Source organism: Rissa tridactyla, chromosome Z, assembly GCF_028500815.1.
Source record: "Rissa tridactyla isolate bRisTri1 chromosome Z, bRisTri1.patW.cur.20221130, whole genome shotgun sequence".
Taxonomy (NCBI): domain Eukaryota; kingdom Metazoa; phylum Chordata; class Aves; order Charadriiformes; family Laridae; genus Rissa; species Rissa tridactyla.
Genome location: NC_071497.1, coordinates 66,067,906 through 66,086,777, shown reverse-complemented (window position 1 = coordinate 66,086,777; position 18,872 = coordinate 66,067,906). Strand labels below are relative to the sequence as shown.

General features: G+C 37.6%; 1 protein-coding gene across 8 annotated transcripts in view; it reads right to left on the bottom strand.

Moving 5' to 3' along the window:
• PDE4D (phosphodiesterase 4D) overlaps positions 1-18,872 on the bottom strand; it is a 624,128-nt gene that overhangs the window by 162,866 nt on the left and 442,390 nt on the right. Inside the window, exon 1 of one of the 8 annotated variants that reach the window (XM_054185819.1) lies at positions 14,605-16,699. The exons of the other annotated variants lie outside the window; for them this stretch is intronic. Within the exon in view, the coding sequence (XP_054041794.1) occupies positions 14,605-14,693 (89 nt within the window). The 5' untranslated portion in view covers positions 14,694-16,699. Of the gene's footprint in view, positions 1-14,604; positions 16,700-18,872 lie in introns of those variants that run through there. 8 annotated transcript variants of the gene reach the window in all.

Here is an 18,872-nt window from a genome sequence, read left to right as displayed (position 1 = left end):
AGCAACCGAAATCTTAATGAAAAAAAGCCACTGAACATCAGAATAGTTAAATCACTTTTCTAAACAACATTAAGCCCTTTCATACAATACAGTCATCCTTTCACCCTTTACATATCCTGGGTCTGGTCTAGTTTTAGTTTGAATATGAAGCTTATTTGGTCTTTTATCTCTTGCAATACGTAGTGTTTTTAAAAAAATTAATAACTTAAGTCTTTCTCTCCTGCAGGGGTTTATCCACAGATACATGGAACTGATAGAATTTCAGTAATTCTAATCTGTGGTGTAGGCATGAATCTGTTGTTTAAATCTGAATATGCAGGACAGCACCACGTTCAAAGTTATCGCACTTCAACTTCTTTAACATAAGCCCTTTTGATAAACTGAGGCAGTTACACTGGAGCAACAGAATATGCTGCCCTCCCCTTGGTAGGTATAACACTCAAAAAAGTAGTCTGCTTTCCCTAAAGTAGAAAACATGCCATGTACTATAAATAAATACTATTACTACCCCCCCAAAAAACCCTGCAGTTTAAAATAAGACCTTACAGAACATGCTCCAACAATATTTTACTTGCTTTACTTCAATCTGGACTTCGGATCTCAGTTCTGCCCCTATTATTTATTTTCTTATCCGTATCTGAAATCAGTCTGGGATCTCTCTCAGGCTCAGCTGATGGGCCATTATTCCTGAAAAACTAAGCCTGCTACAGCAGACATGCCTATTAATTACACAAAGCGATATTTAACTGCTCAATACATTTAGTTTACATGACAGATTTTAGATACACACACTGATTTTCACTCTGTTGCAACTGATTTATAAATGGAAGTTGATGATTGCCAATAACACCTTCCTGCCTCATTTTGCATTATAACTTCAGCAAATACTATCTCTATTTATATGAAAAAATAAAGCACAGAAAAAAAAAACAGTAAACTGAGTGGTTATTTATATCAGTAGAGAAAAAAGTACTACCAATAATATATTATGAGACTTTTAAAAAAGTTAGTTTGCGGGAAGAGTAAGATAGAAACCTCACCTAACAAATATTGTCGTATGTTTTTATTTAAAAATATGACAACTATCCCCAACGAAAAACAGAATAAATAATGAAGAATAAGCCAAAGCATTTTCAACTTAATTAACCAGGTTTGTATTTGGATGAACATCCAGATACCAGCTTCACATCTCAGGGGCAGATCTTTGTTAATGTGTGCTCTGCTGTCACCTTTCTCTCCCAACATATGAAAGCTGGAAATATGAAGCTATCCATACTCACATATTATCCAATTGAATTTCATGCTAAATGATTCTCAAAACCTCTTGCAGTCCATATATTTTCCTTGGTTTTAATCAATGTGAATTATTTATTATGGTATGTCACTTTCCTGACAGTCATCTCAGCAAAACAGCTTCAGTTCAGTTCAGTTCAGTTCAGTTCAGTTCAGTTAACATGGCCTCACATGTATCTGGGAAAGCATTTTCCCCTGTAAATTTGCTGGTATAATTAGCAAGAAGCTGAACTACCTCAGCATGCTTTTTTTTTCTGAATAGTGTTTCATAATTTTTTACTCCTTTCTCACAAACATGCAAGTCTCAAAGCTGAACCAAGTCAAATAGATGTCAAAGAGCCAATTACTGATTTTTTTTCCCTGTACTTCGGTCTGTCTAACACACGGGACAGCAACAGCAGTGTGCTCCGCAAGACTGTTGATGAACTCAGTGCATATCAAGTTACAAGTAAAATGTACCATTGTTTTTATAGTACATTTGGCTTCTTTATAGTAGGATCAGGAATGTTCAACATTGAAAAGTGTCCTACAGTTGTACTGCGTTGTCCAGTTTAACTAGGCCTCCAGAATTTTTCTTTTCTGGAGAGGAAAAATTAAGCACAAGTTTGAATTCAAACTAAAAATGGAAAGCAGTAACAACAAAAACTCTTGACTTCGTCACTGGCAAAAACTAACTTTGTGTACCATCTCAGAAGGCTTGAAGTTTAAATGCAAGGTTTCAGGGTGATATTTTACAGAAGCTAAATTTTACAGTGTTGACTAGACCACTTTGCGGTGGTTCAAAGCAGGAGGAGCTCAAGTAGCACTGCTGTGAAGTGCCTACTGCTTTAAAGTGTACAGACCTAAGGGCGCACGCGGAGCAGGATTGCTGTTTTGGTCCTATGAGTTGATATTCCAAGAAATGTCAGCACTTGCAGGCCACTCTAATGACCTGGACAGTAAGGCAGCTAACTTTGTAAATTAAGTTTCCAGTAGCATTTCTTAAATGGTATTTCTTTCATTAAAAAGGTCTTTAGAAAGCCTTTAAGTTTCTGCCATATTTTTGATTAAAATTAATTGATGAAGGCATTAACATGTAGTTCATACATTCTGAAAAAACTGTCAACAAGAACCGCCAACCAGATCTTTTGTCTTGATGCTAAATTCACCACAGTAGTGTAGCTTTGAAAAAGAAATGAAATAAATACTTCTGCAATTACAGTGTCTGTGAGATACACAGAGCTGACAAACAACAGTGTAAAAATTTTATGAATGCAGTCGGAGGCCCAGAAGAGGAACTTTCTGCATGGCAACACCACTGACCTGACATACGTGTCTACAAAACAGCTAGGGATTTTTCATAAAATTTTGCCTGGAAAACTGTAAAGAAGCTGTTAAATGACTCTAATCAAGGTGCTGCTTGTTACTGGCAACTTGGGATGGCTCTGACCTATACCTGGCTATTACAGACATTTTTGGTTATTTATTATATAATTAATTCTAATAGGTTAATTTATATTCAGGGAAGGAGAATGTGTATCTTGATGTCTTGAACTCAGTAAGGTGTATCCATGGAGGTAACCGAGTGGGGCAGGCTGTCACCTCCAGGAACTGCTGTTCCTAAGGAGCTGCAAATCTTGTTTTGCTAAAGGCAGATATTACAGACCAAAAGGCTCTAGGGAGCTGGGAAACAATTTCAGCCCTGCAAAAGGTAGAAATAAAATAATTGAGCTGCAGCAGTATGACGCAGCTTTTGCCCATGACTGCTTAAGCAGTGGATCATATGTCTCTGTGGTACACCACCTCCTTCACCTGCAAGCTTTTCTCCCTCTAACAGCTCTTTCTTTCCTTTCCACTCTTTACTCCATATTTTTCTGTCATGTATCCAAATCAAAGCTGGGAATTAAAGCTATAAAAGTTAATTCTGTGACTCCTCTGAATTTTCTGCAGTTACACTTTCTTAATTTGCAGCCCTCGGCCTACAGGAAGATCCTACTGTGCAAACCAACATTAGTAGATGAAAAATAATATCATACTATTTTTAATTTTAACTTAAAGAAATATTGACAAAGCCTAAGAAAATCACTAGATTGTTAGAAATATGCAAAATAAGGACAACATTTTCTTTATCTTCCTGCCACGTATGAAAATAGAAAATTTTTCCATAAATGTACTATGAACAAAGTGTTACTCTACTAACAGTAAACCAAATCGCAGTGCTATTACGTATACCTAGTGACACAACAAACAGAAAGAAGGTAACTAAAGCAGGCAATTTGTTAGTCAGAAATAAATTCCAAAAACATGGCAAAAATTCTGCAATGACTTCAATTAAGAAATAGGAATAGATAACAACTATAATGAAAAACAATTATTTATGTTATACCTGAAAATATTGAATATAAAAATGTTTCTAAACTACAGATGTAAAATTTATTGCAGAAAAAAATCCCTTTCCTTAAGTATGTGGAGCCTTAATGTCTTTCTAACAGTATACTCATCCTTCACTTTCCTAACCTACGCCCTATAAATGCAAAAATGATGATGCTGCACCAAAGTTAGAATAAGAGCTGTAGGACTTCAGACGCCTAAGAATGCTTTACATTGTTATCACAAACTGCTTTACATTGCCTTATGTTATTGCCATAACTCCTAAAGCAGCTATTTTGAGGGAAGTGACTTTGTCTGTAAACTCGAAGAGCTGGCATGAACAAGCTCATGTCTTACTGAAACAGTGTGTACTTGGAAGCAGTTTTATCCTTTTATAGTAACAGAGTGTATGACATTTAACGGTGAATTAAATGTTCCAGGATCAAAAAATACATCGCACCAAAAAGAAATGTAATCTAAACTGTTTAGCAAGTGTCATATGAGATAATATTTACAATAAATTGCTAATAACATCCACTTATTTCCTTTTATCAAAGTTAAGAAGCTGGCAAACTGCAGCTCCATCACACAGTTCTGCACTGTAATAAATAATTTTCACTGACATTCTCTGACTGCTTTTTATCCTCCTTTATTTAAACTTACATTAGCTATTATAAACTATAATCAAAATGACAAATTAATTCAAAATGAATGGTCCAAATCATGAAATATCTTCTTGGTCAAAGATCAGCTGTTACTCTGAAAGGGTGAAGAGAGTGCAAATTTAGCAAATCTCCCTCTCACTGGAGAGAGCACAGCTTTTCCAGGATTGTCTGCTGCTTTCTTTACATCTTAAAACAGTCCTGTTATACAGCTGGGGAATCAACATCTTGAAAGAATATCAGGGAAGAAGAGGTGGTGAGTTTTTCATGCTAACAGCAGCCTGGGTGAATCCCTTACACAAATACAGAACAAACTTCTACTTTGAACTCCAAAAGAAAGAGTAGGGCATTGGGAGGAGCAGTCTGGGTCGCACTTCCACCCTCTGTGCTGTGAAAAGTAGAATTTTAGATAAATAAAGTTTTCAGGGCATGACTGTTGAAATCACATTATCCTTAACAAAGCTCCTGGCTTTTCTGGGTTTGGGTACTCTTTTAGATTTAACCGCTCAAGGACAAAAAAAAACCCCTACCAACCAGAAAAAACAAACAAAAAAACAAACAAACAAACAAACAAACCTTTTTAAACAAAGTCTTGTGATTCTCCAAGGCATAATTAAAACCAGTTGGAGTTGACAGTACTGCAATATGATCAAGAAGAATATAATATAGTCCAGTGGAAAACTGTGATCAGTTTATTTTAATGGAGCAGAAAGGGAGTAAACCCTTCTTGGTTTGGATGCTACCATTCAAGCCCTGGAGCAAAGACTTCTCCAGATGAGTATTTTGTCCCCTCACATTCTGCTCCAGGGAGCAGGAGAGGTCAGCGTTATGGACACTGGCCTTGTCCAGCTAGTCCCAGTTCACCAGCTGGAAGAACTCCAGAGCTGTTTTATTCGCTGTGTAGATACAAGGAAAAACCAGGCCCCACATGGCACTCACTAAAACCAGCCTGGCTAGCACTTTCTGATGGCATCAAGCTACCTCAAAAAGAGCTTTCACATCAACACTTTACAGAAACATACAGTTTTTGACTTTCAGCGTGGATAAGAAAATCATATCATCGTATGATTATGTGTTTAACAGACAATACGTGGATTACTATGCGTTTCTATTTAAATGTTATATGGATTTGCAGGCTAATATTTGGTGTATTCAGGAGTCCAGACTGAAAAGTATGCACAGCATAATTAAAATTTTATAACTTTTTATGATATCCTAGCAGGGATAGACAAGAAGGAAGAACTGTGACAGCAAAAGTTAAGCCCTTGGTGGATCACAGAGGTATCTGTTCTCTGCATGTGAGGATGAAATTTTGTCTGTATCTTGAAACAGATTTTTAATGAGATCACGCTACATTTTGCTATTGGCCCCAAGTATAAATTACTATACCATCTGTGTTATATCATTAATATTCTTATCTATAAACAATAAGTATTATTTTGGCATGAAAATATACTTGTATTTGCACTGTAAAATCACTCTGGCTAGAATTCCTTCTGTTTTCTATGATCCTAAGCAGAGTTTATCAGAAAACAGTACTACATGTATTTTTTTGCCAAATTCGGATAAGCCTTAAAATATAGTATGTTCCAATATACTTTGTACTGTGTCACGGGCAGAGAGCTTAAACAGACACTGTGTCCAAGACGAAACATGGAACCAATACAGTTTGCAACTTATATACTCATTAAGACTGCATTATTCCCTCATTAAGGGAACGATCTGGATGCTGGGATTAATGTTAGGAAACTACACGAAAAATATCTGCAAAAATCAACGTTTTGTTCCAGAAGAGTGACATGATTAACCACACATGCTAGTATAATGTAAACTTCCTGATTCTCAGGTGCCAATGACACTTCTGTTCAGGAACCCATCGCTTCAAGATATCTCACAGCAAATTTCATGAGAGTGTTTTCCTTACACAATGTTTAGAAGAAACTTAGTTTTCTCCTATAACACCAGTAAAAGCCTAACTCAGTGGATTCTACTTCTGCTGTTTTACAGACATACCCCAGTTGTGAAATTATCAATTTTTGACTGTTCAGTCCCTGGTGCAATGGAGCACAAATGATGTTGAAACATTGGGCTTGGCTTCCAAAGCATGATATAAAACAAATGAACTTTTTTGCTTAAAACAGCTGATTTCCCTGCTTTTCCCATTTTATGTTTGCATGACCATTTTCTTTTTATTTTACGAGTAAGAGGAGCAAAAAGCAAGGAAAAATTACGTAATTTGATGGTTACTTAGAAGTTGAAATGTGTTTCACACACTTAGGAAAACCAAGTAAACATAAGAAAATAGCCACACTTATTGGTGTCATATGAATTAAGGTAAAAAACTGCATCACTTGCATATTGTTACATGATGCTTCTGCCTTACACGAGAACTGTTGGAGTAGCAGATCCTGCTCCATTTGCAATATTTTAATTTATGAGTTCCATGTATTGCCACATTTCAGCTTATCAAACGGAAAAGAGAACTTTAAATTGAACAGGAGAGACTAGAGTGTTTCTAATTTGAAAAAAACCTCCAAACCCAGAAAACAAAACAACCAACCCTGATGTACTGTTTCCTAGGCACACGTTCCCCTTTGGAAGGGATGAAAGGTTCAGCCACCCATCCATCCTCCTTGTGCTCTGTACACCTAAAATGGTCATATATAGAAGCAGAGAATTCGCTATTTAAGAAACTGGCAAACTTTCCGTTGTAGCGTGAACTCCCTGTGTTTTATCTGCGGGTAAGAGGCTTCCTGTTGTGGACCAAATATAGTTCCTAACAAAACAAGTGAAAATCATTGCTGAGTATCATCCTGCCCAAGTGCTTTTGTTTGGTGCTAGTACTTCTGTAGCACCTTGTAACAAGGGCTGCAGGTGAGAAAGAGCTTGGGGAAGGAAAAGATGCGTCCAGATGACGTGTCATGAAGACACTTGAAATACCTGATACGGCTCGCTTACCAGCAACTGCAGATTAAGTTCGATTCACAGGGTAACTCATAGGTATATTAGAGTAATACATGCATAGCTGGAGCTGGAGTTATTTTGCATTTTTCTTTTTTTCTTATTTGACTTTTTGCTTCGTCTACATCTGTTATAACCACGAAAATATGTGGCCTCTCATTCTCCATCTGGAGGAAATTATATCCCATTTAATTAGTTTTACTTTCTTCCATTTTAGTCTTCTTGACTAGCTAAATAACTTCAGCTAGTGTCAACAGATCCTGCTTGGGAAAGACAATAGATATTCTTAGGCTTTGCTGTTGTTTGTTCTGCTGTGTCATTTTCCTTTTACAACTTCAACAGAAATTTGTACCAAAGCCTGTGAAAGCTAAGCCACTAAAGAGACGAGTATTGACTGGAAATGTTGCAAAGGTAAAATAAATAGAGGAAAGCCAAGTTCATGTGGACAGACAGTAAAGGAAGTGCTGTGTGTTCAGCTTCTTCCTGGCAAACTTCTGCTAGTTTTTGATCACTTTAATGTAGGATATGTGCATACTGTACATATAATACACATGTATAGAATGACCAGCGGTATGGGTATGTTGATGGGAAGCATCTGTCTCCTCCTACTGCTGAGACCCCCAATTTCTACAGTTGCCTGGATTTTGGCAGCTTGCCTGAAGAACTTTCTAACCTCCTAACAAGTCAGGAATCCTGAAGAAGAGAGAACTTTAAATTGAACCAAAGTGACTAGACTGCTTTATATTTTTATATTTTACATTTTATATTTTATATTTCATTATCTTAAAAAAAAGAAATTTTCTTCCTGTAGAAAATTGTGGAAAACTGGCTATTCATCATGAGGGACTTTTTTTTCTTTTAGAAATGCAAAATTTCCAGTGAGATTGAAATTCTACCTCCTGCAATGATCCCTGTTGCCTTCACTTAATACTGTGTCCTTGTAAACTTCTCTCAGAGGAAACAGAACGGTCAGACATGGAACAAGAGAAAAAGTACATAGTAATGGAAGTGAGACTATTCCAACAGGGTTAAAAACACAGAATATCTAGTCTGGCCTGTACAGACACTACCAGGTATTTAACAGAATGGGAGGTTATTCCTCATGATTCAAAATTAGTTAATCAGCAAATCTGTTAAACTACATCAGAAATGAGATAGAGGTTAATAATGGAAATGTTATAATGGAAACGTTATAAAAATTATATTTTCATGAGAACAGGCATACTATAATTCACCTAGACCCTGTGTCCTCATCAGAAGCTCTGGGTTTACTTCTAGTCACTTGCAACAGGAGGAGGGGTTAAGAGATCTGCAACATGAATGATATGGACATGAAATTTTTCCATGTTATAAGAGGCACTGAAAATATAGATAAGTTAGAAAGTTCATGAGCAAGACTGGTAAACAAATATATAAACAACAACTAACCCTTTAGCAACATAAGGTCGCAATACTACTTAAAATGTTCCAAGGCAAAAGACAACAGAATGAAGAAACTCCAGCACATCGCAAAGAGTTCACTTGTGGGAGTGAGAGTCAAAAGATACTGCTGAAGCCAAAAATTCAGCAACTCTTTTATTTAAAAATTATCAAAATTTGGTGTGAATAAATAAAATACCCAGACTTGTAAGCAATACACACAGAGTGTAGAGATCTGGAGTACCCATACATAGGGAATTACTGAAGATGTTGAGGAGATTCCTTCTCAAGGAAGATTATACTGTTACCACCAAGTTTCTTACTGTTCTCTCTAAAACATTTGCTGCTGGCTGCTGTCACGGACCAGGAGCTGGATCGGCTGGCATGGACTACCCCTGAGATGAAATATAACACTGCCCCTGTAGCTAAGGACACCAGAATGGTGTATGTGCTGGACCCTTCTAGGTGGGCAGGAGTCTCTCTTCTTTTTTCTTTTTTGCCTCATGAAGGAAGACACATTAGAGCCTTAAATTACGTTTTAGTATGTTGCAGAAGTTTTCAGCTAACACTCACACATTAACAGTCACATATGAATTTCATAGAGACAACTGAAGCATGAAAAGACCTGTAGATATTAGTGATTTCTGGGGCTCAGAAATAAATGGTATTTACTAGTTCCAGTAAGAAATTCCAGTTTTTCAATTTCCTTTCCAATAATAAAAAAAAAGCTATTCAGAGACACAACGGACATAAAACATATTCTACAGTGGCATACAAGAAACATCAGTAGGTTACCCCTGTACCACTTTTCTTCTTGTTTAATGCGGTATCTAGAAATTAATTACAACATTTTGACATGGTACATGCTGAACTAGCGTCAGCTTGTTCTGATGTATTCGGTATCAGATTGAATGATAGATCTATTTATAGTGCTCCTAGAATTCGTTATACATCAGGGAATTGCAAGTCAGATAGTTCTGACATTAACGTAAATATTCACGGACATCTAAAATTTGTGAATCAAACTGAGTATTTCCTGGTGTTTATGGTTAGTGTAATCTTTTCCTGCATCCCAAGGGATGCTAATGTTTGCTCCCAGCCTAATCTGGAAGGCCAGCTTTGTGTGGGGATTGTTTCAGCCACAAACAGCAAAGCCCAGACATTTATTTATCATAAATCGTAGGAACACTAGTCATCGTAATCTACTTCACTGTGTATAAAAGAAAATTTCCTGATGGTTATTCATACAGGTTCTGGCTTAGGCTGTTAGAACTTACTTAAGCAAAAATTGGAAAAAAGTTGTTGATAAAATACCTATATGTGTACTTCAGTTTTGTGTTTATTTTACACTACCTAAATCACTTCCAAGGCAGTAGCAGGAACAACAGATCCCACAGAGTAAGCACTCAGGTACGCTAGTCCGAAGCAGCAATAAGAAGCATTGACAGACTCAACCTGCCCCACTGTGACAGACCCACTCAACCCATCTGTCTGAGCATCAGCTCCGTCTGAGAAATTTAAGCAACAGCTGAAACTTTTGAACGTGTTACTTGTCTTCTGTTTGTTTTTTCCTGCTGTTGGGGGCCTATGACTGGGACTTGACTTTCTGACGTTTTAGGAAATGGTGTAGAGACTCTTTATATTTAGTCATGATCAGGGACTCTCTGGCCAGTTTTGTGAAGGACGTTAGTCTGCAGCAACACCAAGAGTCAAGTACAATTCACTTGCACCTGCTTTCCTACTGCTACCTAACCTGACTAGGAACATGCCTTGCTATTTTGCCACTTTCCCCAAGATTTCAAATTAACATAACCAAATGCCTGAATTGGATGTGATGATATTTTGGCATGCAGATTGGTCTGAAATAACTCTGAGTGAGACTCAAAACACCATTTTAACAGTGACATGGCATGCTCTGCATTACAGAATTTCTGAGCTGAATATGAAATCAACTGTGTGACTCATCACATTCACTAGAAAAGTCCGCACTTATGCATTCAAATATTTTATTTCCCAGACAATGCTGAATGACAAAAGAAGGTCAAAAAGAACCAAAGTAATTCCAGTGGGCTGGGACCCTAATCCCTAATAAATAAAATAATAAACTTTAATCTGGTCTCTGTTCCTCTTTCTTTACAAAGCTTATAATAACAAAAAATAAGAATACTACACTCTGCTCACGAAGAAAGCTTTGACATCATTAAGAAATCCCCTTAGAGAAGGGATTCCTGAAAATTGCTGTTTGAGGGAGAGATTCCACTTTCCAGCCCGGCTCCCGAGAGTTTAGTGGCTTGGAGTACAATTATCTGGCAGGAGGGAATCTGCCTTCTTACGTACAAGTGCCACGAGCCGCTGGCTGCAGAAGTGGTGTTGGCAGTAGCTTCAGCCACATGACCATTCCTCTAGTCCAGGGAAATATGCCAGATGGCAGCCAAAGAAGAAAAACAGAAAGAAAGCAGAGGAAGGAACAAAAGAAGCTCACATAAACCAACAAAGAACCTTTCTTTCTTTTCCGTACAAAGATATAAGTTTCATGATCACTGTCTCAGGAAGTGTTTCCTCATAGCTAAGCAAATGAAGATGTAGTTCTGACACTGCAATAATTTAACAAACTTACTAATTCTTTGATTATTCAATTTAATACATACTATTACCAATATAATTTCTCCATAACACCCATTTTACTTTGGAGCTTACAATCTCTACAAAATTGTCTCCACACACAGGTTTCACTCAGCAGATTTTTAGTCTGAGTTATTCACAAATCCTTTGTTGTGAAAAAAGACTTAAATGACCAGCCAGACAATCAGGGCAGATACTGCTGCCTCTGGAGAATCTTCTAAGTGGTCCTTAGGACCTGTCATTAAGTCAGTGAGAGGTGTGAGTGTTTAGCGTCTAGCACGATTGAGTGTCATATAACATGTTCTTATTCATACATCTCAGTCATGCGCAGGAAATTTTGATAGGTGCTTTAGTTCTTCTTCATCCATCTGTGACAGGATTTAGAGGTCACGAAGAAGGCTTCTGTCTCCATCCGTTCTTCAGAAGTCTTGTGAGGCTCTGAAGCATAACTGTGCTACTATTAGGACTCAGTTTTTACAGTCACATCTAGAGGTATTTTGTGAGCAAAGCTAAATGCAGCAGGAAATGTGATTCTGTCTGCATTTCAGGAAATGAGGTGAGCTTCAGTTTAGAGAGACTCAAGGCTTTAAAAAGAAGGGGAAAAAGAAAGGGAAGGGAAGGGAAGGGAAGGGAAGGGAAGGGAAGGGAAGGGAAGGGAAGGGAAGGGAAGGGAAGGGAAGGGAAGGGAAGGGAAGGGAAGGGAAGGGAAGGGAAGGGAAGGGAAGGGAAGGGAAGGGAAGGGAAGGGAAGGGAAGGGAAGGGAAGGGAAGGGAAGGGAAGGGAAGGGAAGGGAAGGGAAGGGAAGGGAAGGGAAGGGAGAAAATGGAGACGAGCTCGTCTGTGACTTCTGGAAACATAATAAAAATTTAGAAATATTTTGTTTGTATTGGACTAGAAGAATGTTCATCTGCCAGAGAGAGGACGGACACCTCCCTACAAAACTAAACAACTCTCCTCCTTCTCCAGCCTGCAAAAATATACTGAAATTGTGAAACGGTTTGGTGGTCTCCTGAGTTTCCTTATCTGTGAAGTACCCAATCCTAGCCTTGGCTCTATATCTAACGCTGTGAATACTCACCCTTCTGGTGTATAGTGAATCATAAATGAATCCCTACCAGTTTTTTTGGTCTGCTATCCTATTTTTGGTCAGTACAATTTGCTGAGGCTTTCAGGTGTGATTTATTTGATGGGAAGGGCAGAGGAGGAGGAGCTCTAAGAGACTGCACTGCATTCCAGCTCTTCCTAGAGAAATTGCATTGTCTCAAGGCATATTTTTTTCCTGCTCTGGGAAAACTTGCATTAGCCTGGCTCTTTCATGACCTTCTGAAAGATGCAAAGCCCAGCACTTGCTGATTAGCAAAGAAACTCAAATCACTATTTGGCTACAAGGGAGCACCAATGTAATCGCGGAATCTCCCAAAAATGAAATATGCATATTAAAACATAGTGGCCCATTTAATTAATAGATTCTGAGTATCCCACAGAAGAAATGCAATGTTTTTGCCCAAAATGTAACAAAAAAAAATTTTAAATCACAGCCAACTTCACAATTTAAATTAAGATTATGAAGTAGAACAACAGGGTTTGCAAAACAATGTTCATCATGGAAAGCCTGGACACTACTATCAGGTATTCAGTTTTAGCAACCAAAGCCCCCTGGTATCAGATAGTTGAGTGACGTGAGCAGAACTGTCAGTTGACATAAACAAGGTTATTAAATTACATAGGGATTGGGTACTGTAAAATTTTGTAGTAGATTTCTAAATATAACCTACAGTGTGAATGGAGCCATGGCAGTGACATGGCAATATGTATATGAAGGATTTTTAATCCCCTTCTGATTCAGAATTTATAGTTAAATTAAGTAGTAACAACAAAAATGGCTCACAATCAAGAATACAACTATGACTCAGTTTTAATTAAATTATCTTTAACCTCAGACTAATTCTTTAATGCTCTTGAAAAACAAACATGTATCACTTTCTCTATGACAAGACAAAATTCATTCACAGCTCTGGACCTCTGGACCTGGACCTCCTTGCTTTTTATTTTTATTAACAACTTTTAAGACTATTTTCACTCTGTTAGGTTGAAAAATTAGACATTGTGCTATATTTACATGTTAACCATCAAAATAATCAGATCCTGTATTAACATGCTACATGAAGTATTTTACTTTTTCCTTCTGAAACGTTGATAAAAGTTTGTAAAAGAAACATGACTAGCTTTCTTTAAGCAAAAAAAATCCATGATAAGAAGACTGCCTTAAGAGAATCTCAAATGAATTGCATGATCTATTTTTGAACTTTCAGAAACTATTATAAATATCATTCTTATTCAAATGCCTTTATTATTATTATTTTTTGTCATAAAAACAGCTCCCTCTGTATGAACAACCTAACTTCTGCAAAAGAAAACACTGACAGACGCTAGCCAGTTTTTTTTTACAATATTCACATAGAAAATGTTTGCAATCGATAATCCTGCATAAAAGCATTTAGCTTCTTGTGCATTTGATATTGTACACATGTGCAAATAAATGTGACGGTTACATCAATTAATATTAAAACTTTAGTATTAAGGTGATATGTAGTAAGTTCTTCAATGCATTATATGCAAAGAGGAGGATCTTTTCTTAAGAATTTTATGTTTGAAAATTTATATTGCATCTATTATAGATAAAAGTAAGGAAGTTGGAAAACAAGTATTGGTTCAATAGCAAAAAGCAGCATGATAAATAACGGAAAGCATACTTTGCTTTGTTATTTTTAAATAAAGCTAAGGTAAAAATAGAATCTGTGTGTTCTCCTCACTGGTTATACTTATAAAATATGGAATACAAAAATAATTAACAAATATGCCTTTCCGGTTATGCAAAAGCCCCTCAACTATAAATATGAATTAAGATTTCATATGCTGTATCAGGGTGTCATATTTATAACTAAATATGTTTACTTATAATAAGTACTGGTAATATTTAGAATTGATATTTTTATAAGAACACTGACATAAATATTCATCTACTTTTTCCCTGAGTTGGGAGTTAAAATTACTTTTTGCTTGAATAGTACACTTTCATAAACTTCCATGGTCACTTATTCATTATATTTTCCAATCACACAGAAACACTTAACTATTTTCCTGATATACATGTTAAGAAAAGCATGAGCTCAAGAGTCACAATTAATAAAGACATTTCCAAATTTTTGTAATCTGTAATCTTATAAAATAATAAAAAAAAGCCACAGTTGCAACTATTATCACCGTCAATTACACCATAAGACATTAGAAGATATACCTGTAGGACTTCAAAAAGCGAAATCTCATCTTATTTCTTGGAGATGGACAAGGGATATAGGCTCCAAACGGATCCCACAGAAAGGCCATTGGTAAAGTTAATTCCAAAATCTTCTAAAAAATATATCCCTGCAGGGAAGCAGGACAGTTGGGCTGGAGGTGCCCCACACTAATTATGAAGCACTTGTAACTGTGTAAGGGAACGTCCTTTTCCTACGGTATGCTTTGGCAGAGATGTGGCTGGTTGAGAGCACAGGCTAGAAGGGATAACTGGGATTTCCCGCTGCATGAGACTTGCCCTTTGCATGAACGTTTCCTATATTCAGGGCTGTTATCGCATTACTCAAGTGAGAACGCTTATGGTAAACCCTTGGATAGTTATAGCAACCACTAAAGAGCACAGAACCATAGAATGAAGGCAGAACAGAAATAGCCAATGCTCTGATTATTCACTGCTGCCCAGACAAAGGCCTTCAAACTCTTAACAGTCTGTTGAAAGTGTATTTAATATGGATTATATTGGAATAGTCTGTTTTATCTGGCACCAGACAGATAAGTAACACGCAGAAAAAAACCCTAAATCCCTGAAAAGAGCCCCAAATCAAAATCCACCATATCCCCCAACATGTCCCCCCGTGACACAGTGAGGAGCTAGTAACCAGGGAGTAAAACTGCTGTTGAAAACATGCCTGCAACCCCCCGCAATTGCCCCTTTGTTTAATTCTTAACTCTCTTCAAATGTGTCTTCTTTCCTCACAGTGTCTAAAGAGAATCAATTTACAACATTAAGTAGCTTTTCTGAAAGGGCTTAATCATCTACGAGAGATCAGCCACTCTAAGAAAGTACGTCTCAGACTGGTAGATAATTTTCAGGCCTCTTGGCAGCTTTTCTCAAAGACATCACTCCCTGTACTGAATTACCGCCAGTGACTTTGAGAACTGAACTCAGGTCCCTTCTAGCTGGGGTCATTCTGGTTCAGTGTCTTTTTGTTGTTTGTTTTGCTGGTTTGGGTTTGGTGGGGTTTTTTTATTTTTTTGGTTTGTTTTTTTTTTAATTTTTATTTTTAAGTTAAGCCCCAACTATGCCATGCAATTCTTTCAGCCTAATGCTTGTAGTATTGAAGGTAAACAACAGGCTACAATTCAATTTTGACAGAAACTCAGGTCATGCCAGCAAGGCCACCAGTACTTCCTCTACCCACTCTGAATGTGGCTATTATCTCCCAGCACTGTTAAGCAGAGGATTCTCTAATTCGAGTGATCTTTGAAAGAAATCTAACCCAGGTGATTTTATTCATAAGAAAGGTGATGGATCAGAAATTGAGTATTCACTCAGAGCAAGGCTAAAAATGAAAATTTCGGATTACTCAGGGCTCTACTGGAAAAGGTCAGAGAGTTAGAAAAATAAATTCCCAGGGATACATTAACTCTATCAATCAATTATCTGATGAAATGTACTATTTTCATGGTAAAGGGTACTATGAGGAACTATACTCTTCAGAAAAATGATAAATATACTACAGCTGGGTATGTGTTGCTCTTTGGAGGAACTATTTTTCTTCTGTTACGGTGACAAATGCACTACAGGAACAACTGCAATAGATCTCTTCACACCATGAAATAAGTTTTGAATATATGGGATCCATAGGTGAAATCACTGTTTCCAGGCCAAAAGTCATGTTATTTTTGAACAGTTTAAAGAATATACTATAGAATTAAATTATAATAATAAAGCATCTAATTTCCACAGGAAAAGATTATGATCATTCCAACAACAGTTAGTAAGGTGCACTCTGGGTATCATAAGCTATAGTCTTCTTCAAAATCATGATATCATTAAAATTTGAGTGATTAACAGATCACTTCAAACATACCTGAATGATAATACTGGATGTGAGCACTGCCAAAATAAATATTTATCTTCTGGCATTAAAACCAGGGTACACTGCATTTTTATAATTACATCCTAAATAACTTAATATTGCCAAGTATGTTTCCCTTTCACGTTCTGTTTCGAAAAAGGATTTTGTACAACACATAAACACAGCAGCAACATTTGTTTTTTCTTTTTTTATAAGGAAAACTGAATCAAACATGCTTATTATGAGCTCTCTTTCCTCCTTCTTAGTGCCCTTCTTTCACTACTGCACTAAACCTGCTAATGCAGCCAACCGCAATAAGGTCATAGAAATAAGCTTCTTACAAGATTACTGAAGACTAAATTTATACCTTAATATCAAAAACACTTATTGTCATTATATAGTGGCATGGAGTAGATCACTGTATCAAAACAAATCACAGTGTTTATGGAAATTCTAGGCAATGTAGGAGCAAACAGCTCTGTAATACACCTTGACTTTTACAGAGAAGTCACTAGGCTCTTCTTGCCCTTTTTGTTTTATTTCAGAGAAAAAGAAAACAACATTTCTAGAAGCACTCAAAGAACAAAATGATTTGACATTAAGTTGTTATTTGTAGGCAGTGTTTTGTGGAAAAAAATAGCTCAGTAGTGAGCTCAATAGTGAGTAAATAAGTATCTAGTTTTATATAAAAGAGAGAAAATCAGTCATTGCACTCAGTGATAATCCAGACCTCTTATAGAAACACATACTATAATAAACATTTATGGTGCCATCTCCCATCTCGTTGACGTTCTATGCAGTTCTGTGATTGTAACTTTTACTCTACATTTTTGACAGATATTGGGGTATCAGCCTCAAACTCCTAGCTGGTCAGTGGCACCACTGTAGTATGTCCTTATTGATGGCTTCAGGTTTACAGGATCTACAAAGAGTGAATTATTAAGGAAAATTTTATTTTACTGTTCTTCCAGACATGTAAACTACTGATATTTTTTTTAGAAAAGGTTAATATAAATTAATAGCAAAATAATATTTTCCATAATTAAAAATGTGAAACTTAATAATGAAAACACAAACCCACGTGAAATTAGACGAGTTTTTGGTCAGTTGAAGTCATGTAAGTGTAAAAGCTCTTGGCGGTAAGCAGGTCTGGTGATAAGCATAACTATCTTTACCGACTCAGTTCACTTTCCCAGTTGTTTCCTGATGTGTTTTAGAACTCAAAGGCCCAAGTTTTATCCCTAAATTCCTCTCAATGTATCCATAGCTCAAACAATTACAGCTTTAAGGGAATGGTAGCCAGGAGGCTCGCCAGTGGTGGCGATGCTCTTTCTCAGAGATCTCCACTTTCCTCTAACCCAGCTCCACACGTTGGGTCATATGATGGGAACCCACTACAGATCAGGTTGCGTGATCGGGAAAATCTCCCTCCCTTATTGGATGCAGAGGGAAACATAGTCACAAAGGATGAGGAAAAGGCTGAGGTGCTCAACGCCTACTTTGCCTCAGCCTTTAGCAGTGGAACTAGCTGTTCCCTGGGCACCCAGCCTCATGAGCTAGGAGACAGGGAGGGGAACCTGGACGAGGTCATCACAATGAAAGAGGAAGTGATCAGTGACCTGCTACACTGCTTGGATGCACACAAGTCTATGGGACCGGATGGGTTACATCCAAGAGTGCTGAAAGAGTTGGCAGACGTGCTCGCCAAGCCACTTTCCATTATCTACCTGCAGTCATGGCTAACTGGGGAGGTCCCAATGGACTGGATGGTAGCAAATGTAGCACCCATCTACAAAAAAGGCAGAAAGGAGGATCCGGGAAACTATAGGCCTGTCAGTCTGACCTCGGCAGCAGGGAAGGTCATGGAGCAGATCATCTTGAGTGCCATTACAAGTCATATAATGGACAAGCAGGGGATCAGGCCTAGTCAGCATGGGTTTATGAAAGGCAGGTCCTGCCTGACGAACCTGATTTCTTTCCGTGACAAGATGACCCAATTATTGGATGAGGGAAAGGCTGTGGACGTTGTCTACCTAGACTTTCAAAAAGCATTTGATACTGTCCCCCATAGAATGCTCATGGAAAAACTGGCAGCTCATGGCCTGGATGAGCTTACGATCTGCTGGATCAAGCACTGGCTGGATGGACGGTCCCAAAGCGTGGTGGTCAATGGAGTTAAATCCAGCTGGCGGCCGGTCACAAGTGGTGTCCCTCAGGGCTCAGTGTTGGGACCATTTCTGTTTAACATCTTTATTGATGACCTTGATAAGGACATAGAGTGTATCATCAGTAAGTTTGCAGATGACACCAAGTTAAGCGGGAGTGTTGATCTACATGAGGACAGGGAGGGTCTACAGAGAGACTTGGACAGATTGGATCGATGGGCCAACGCTAATGGAATGAGCTT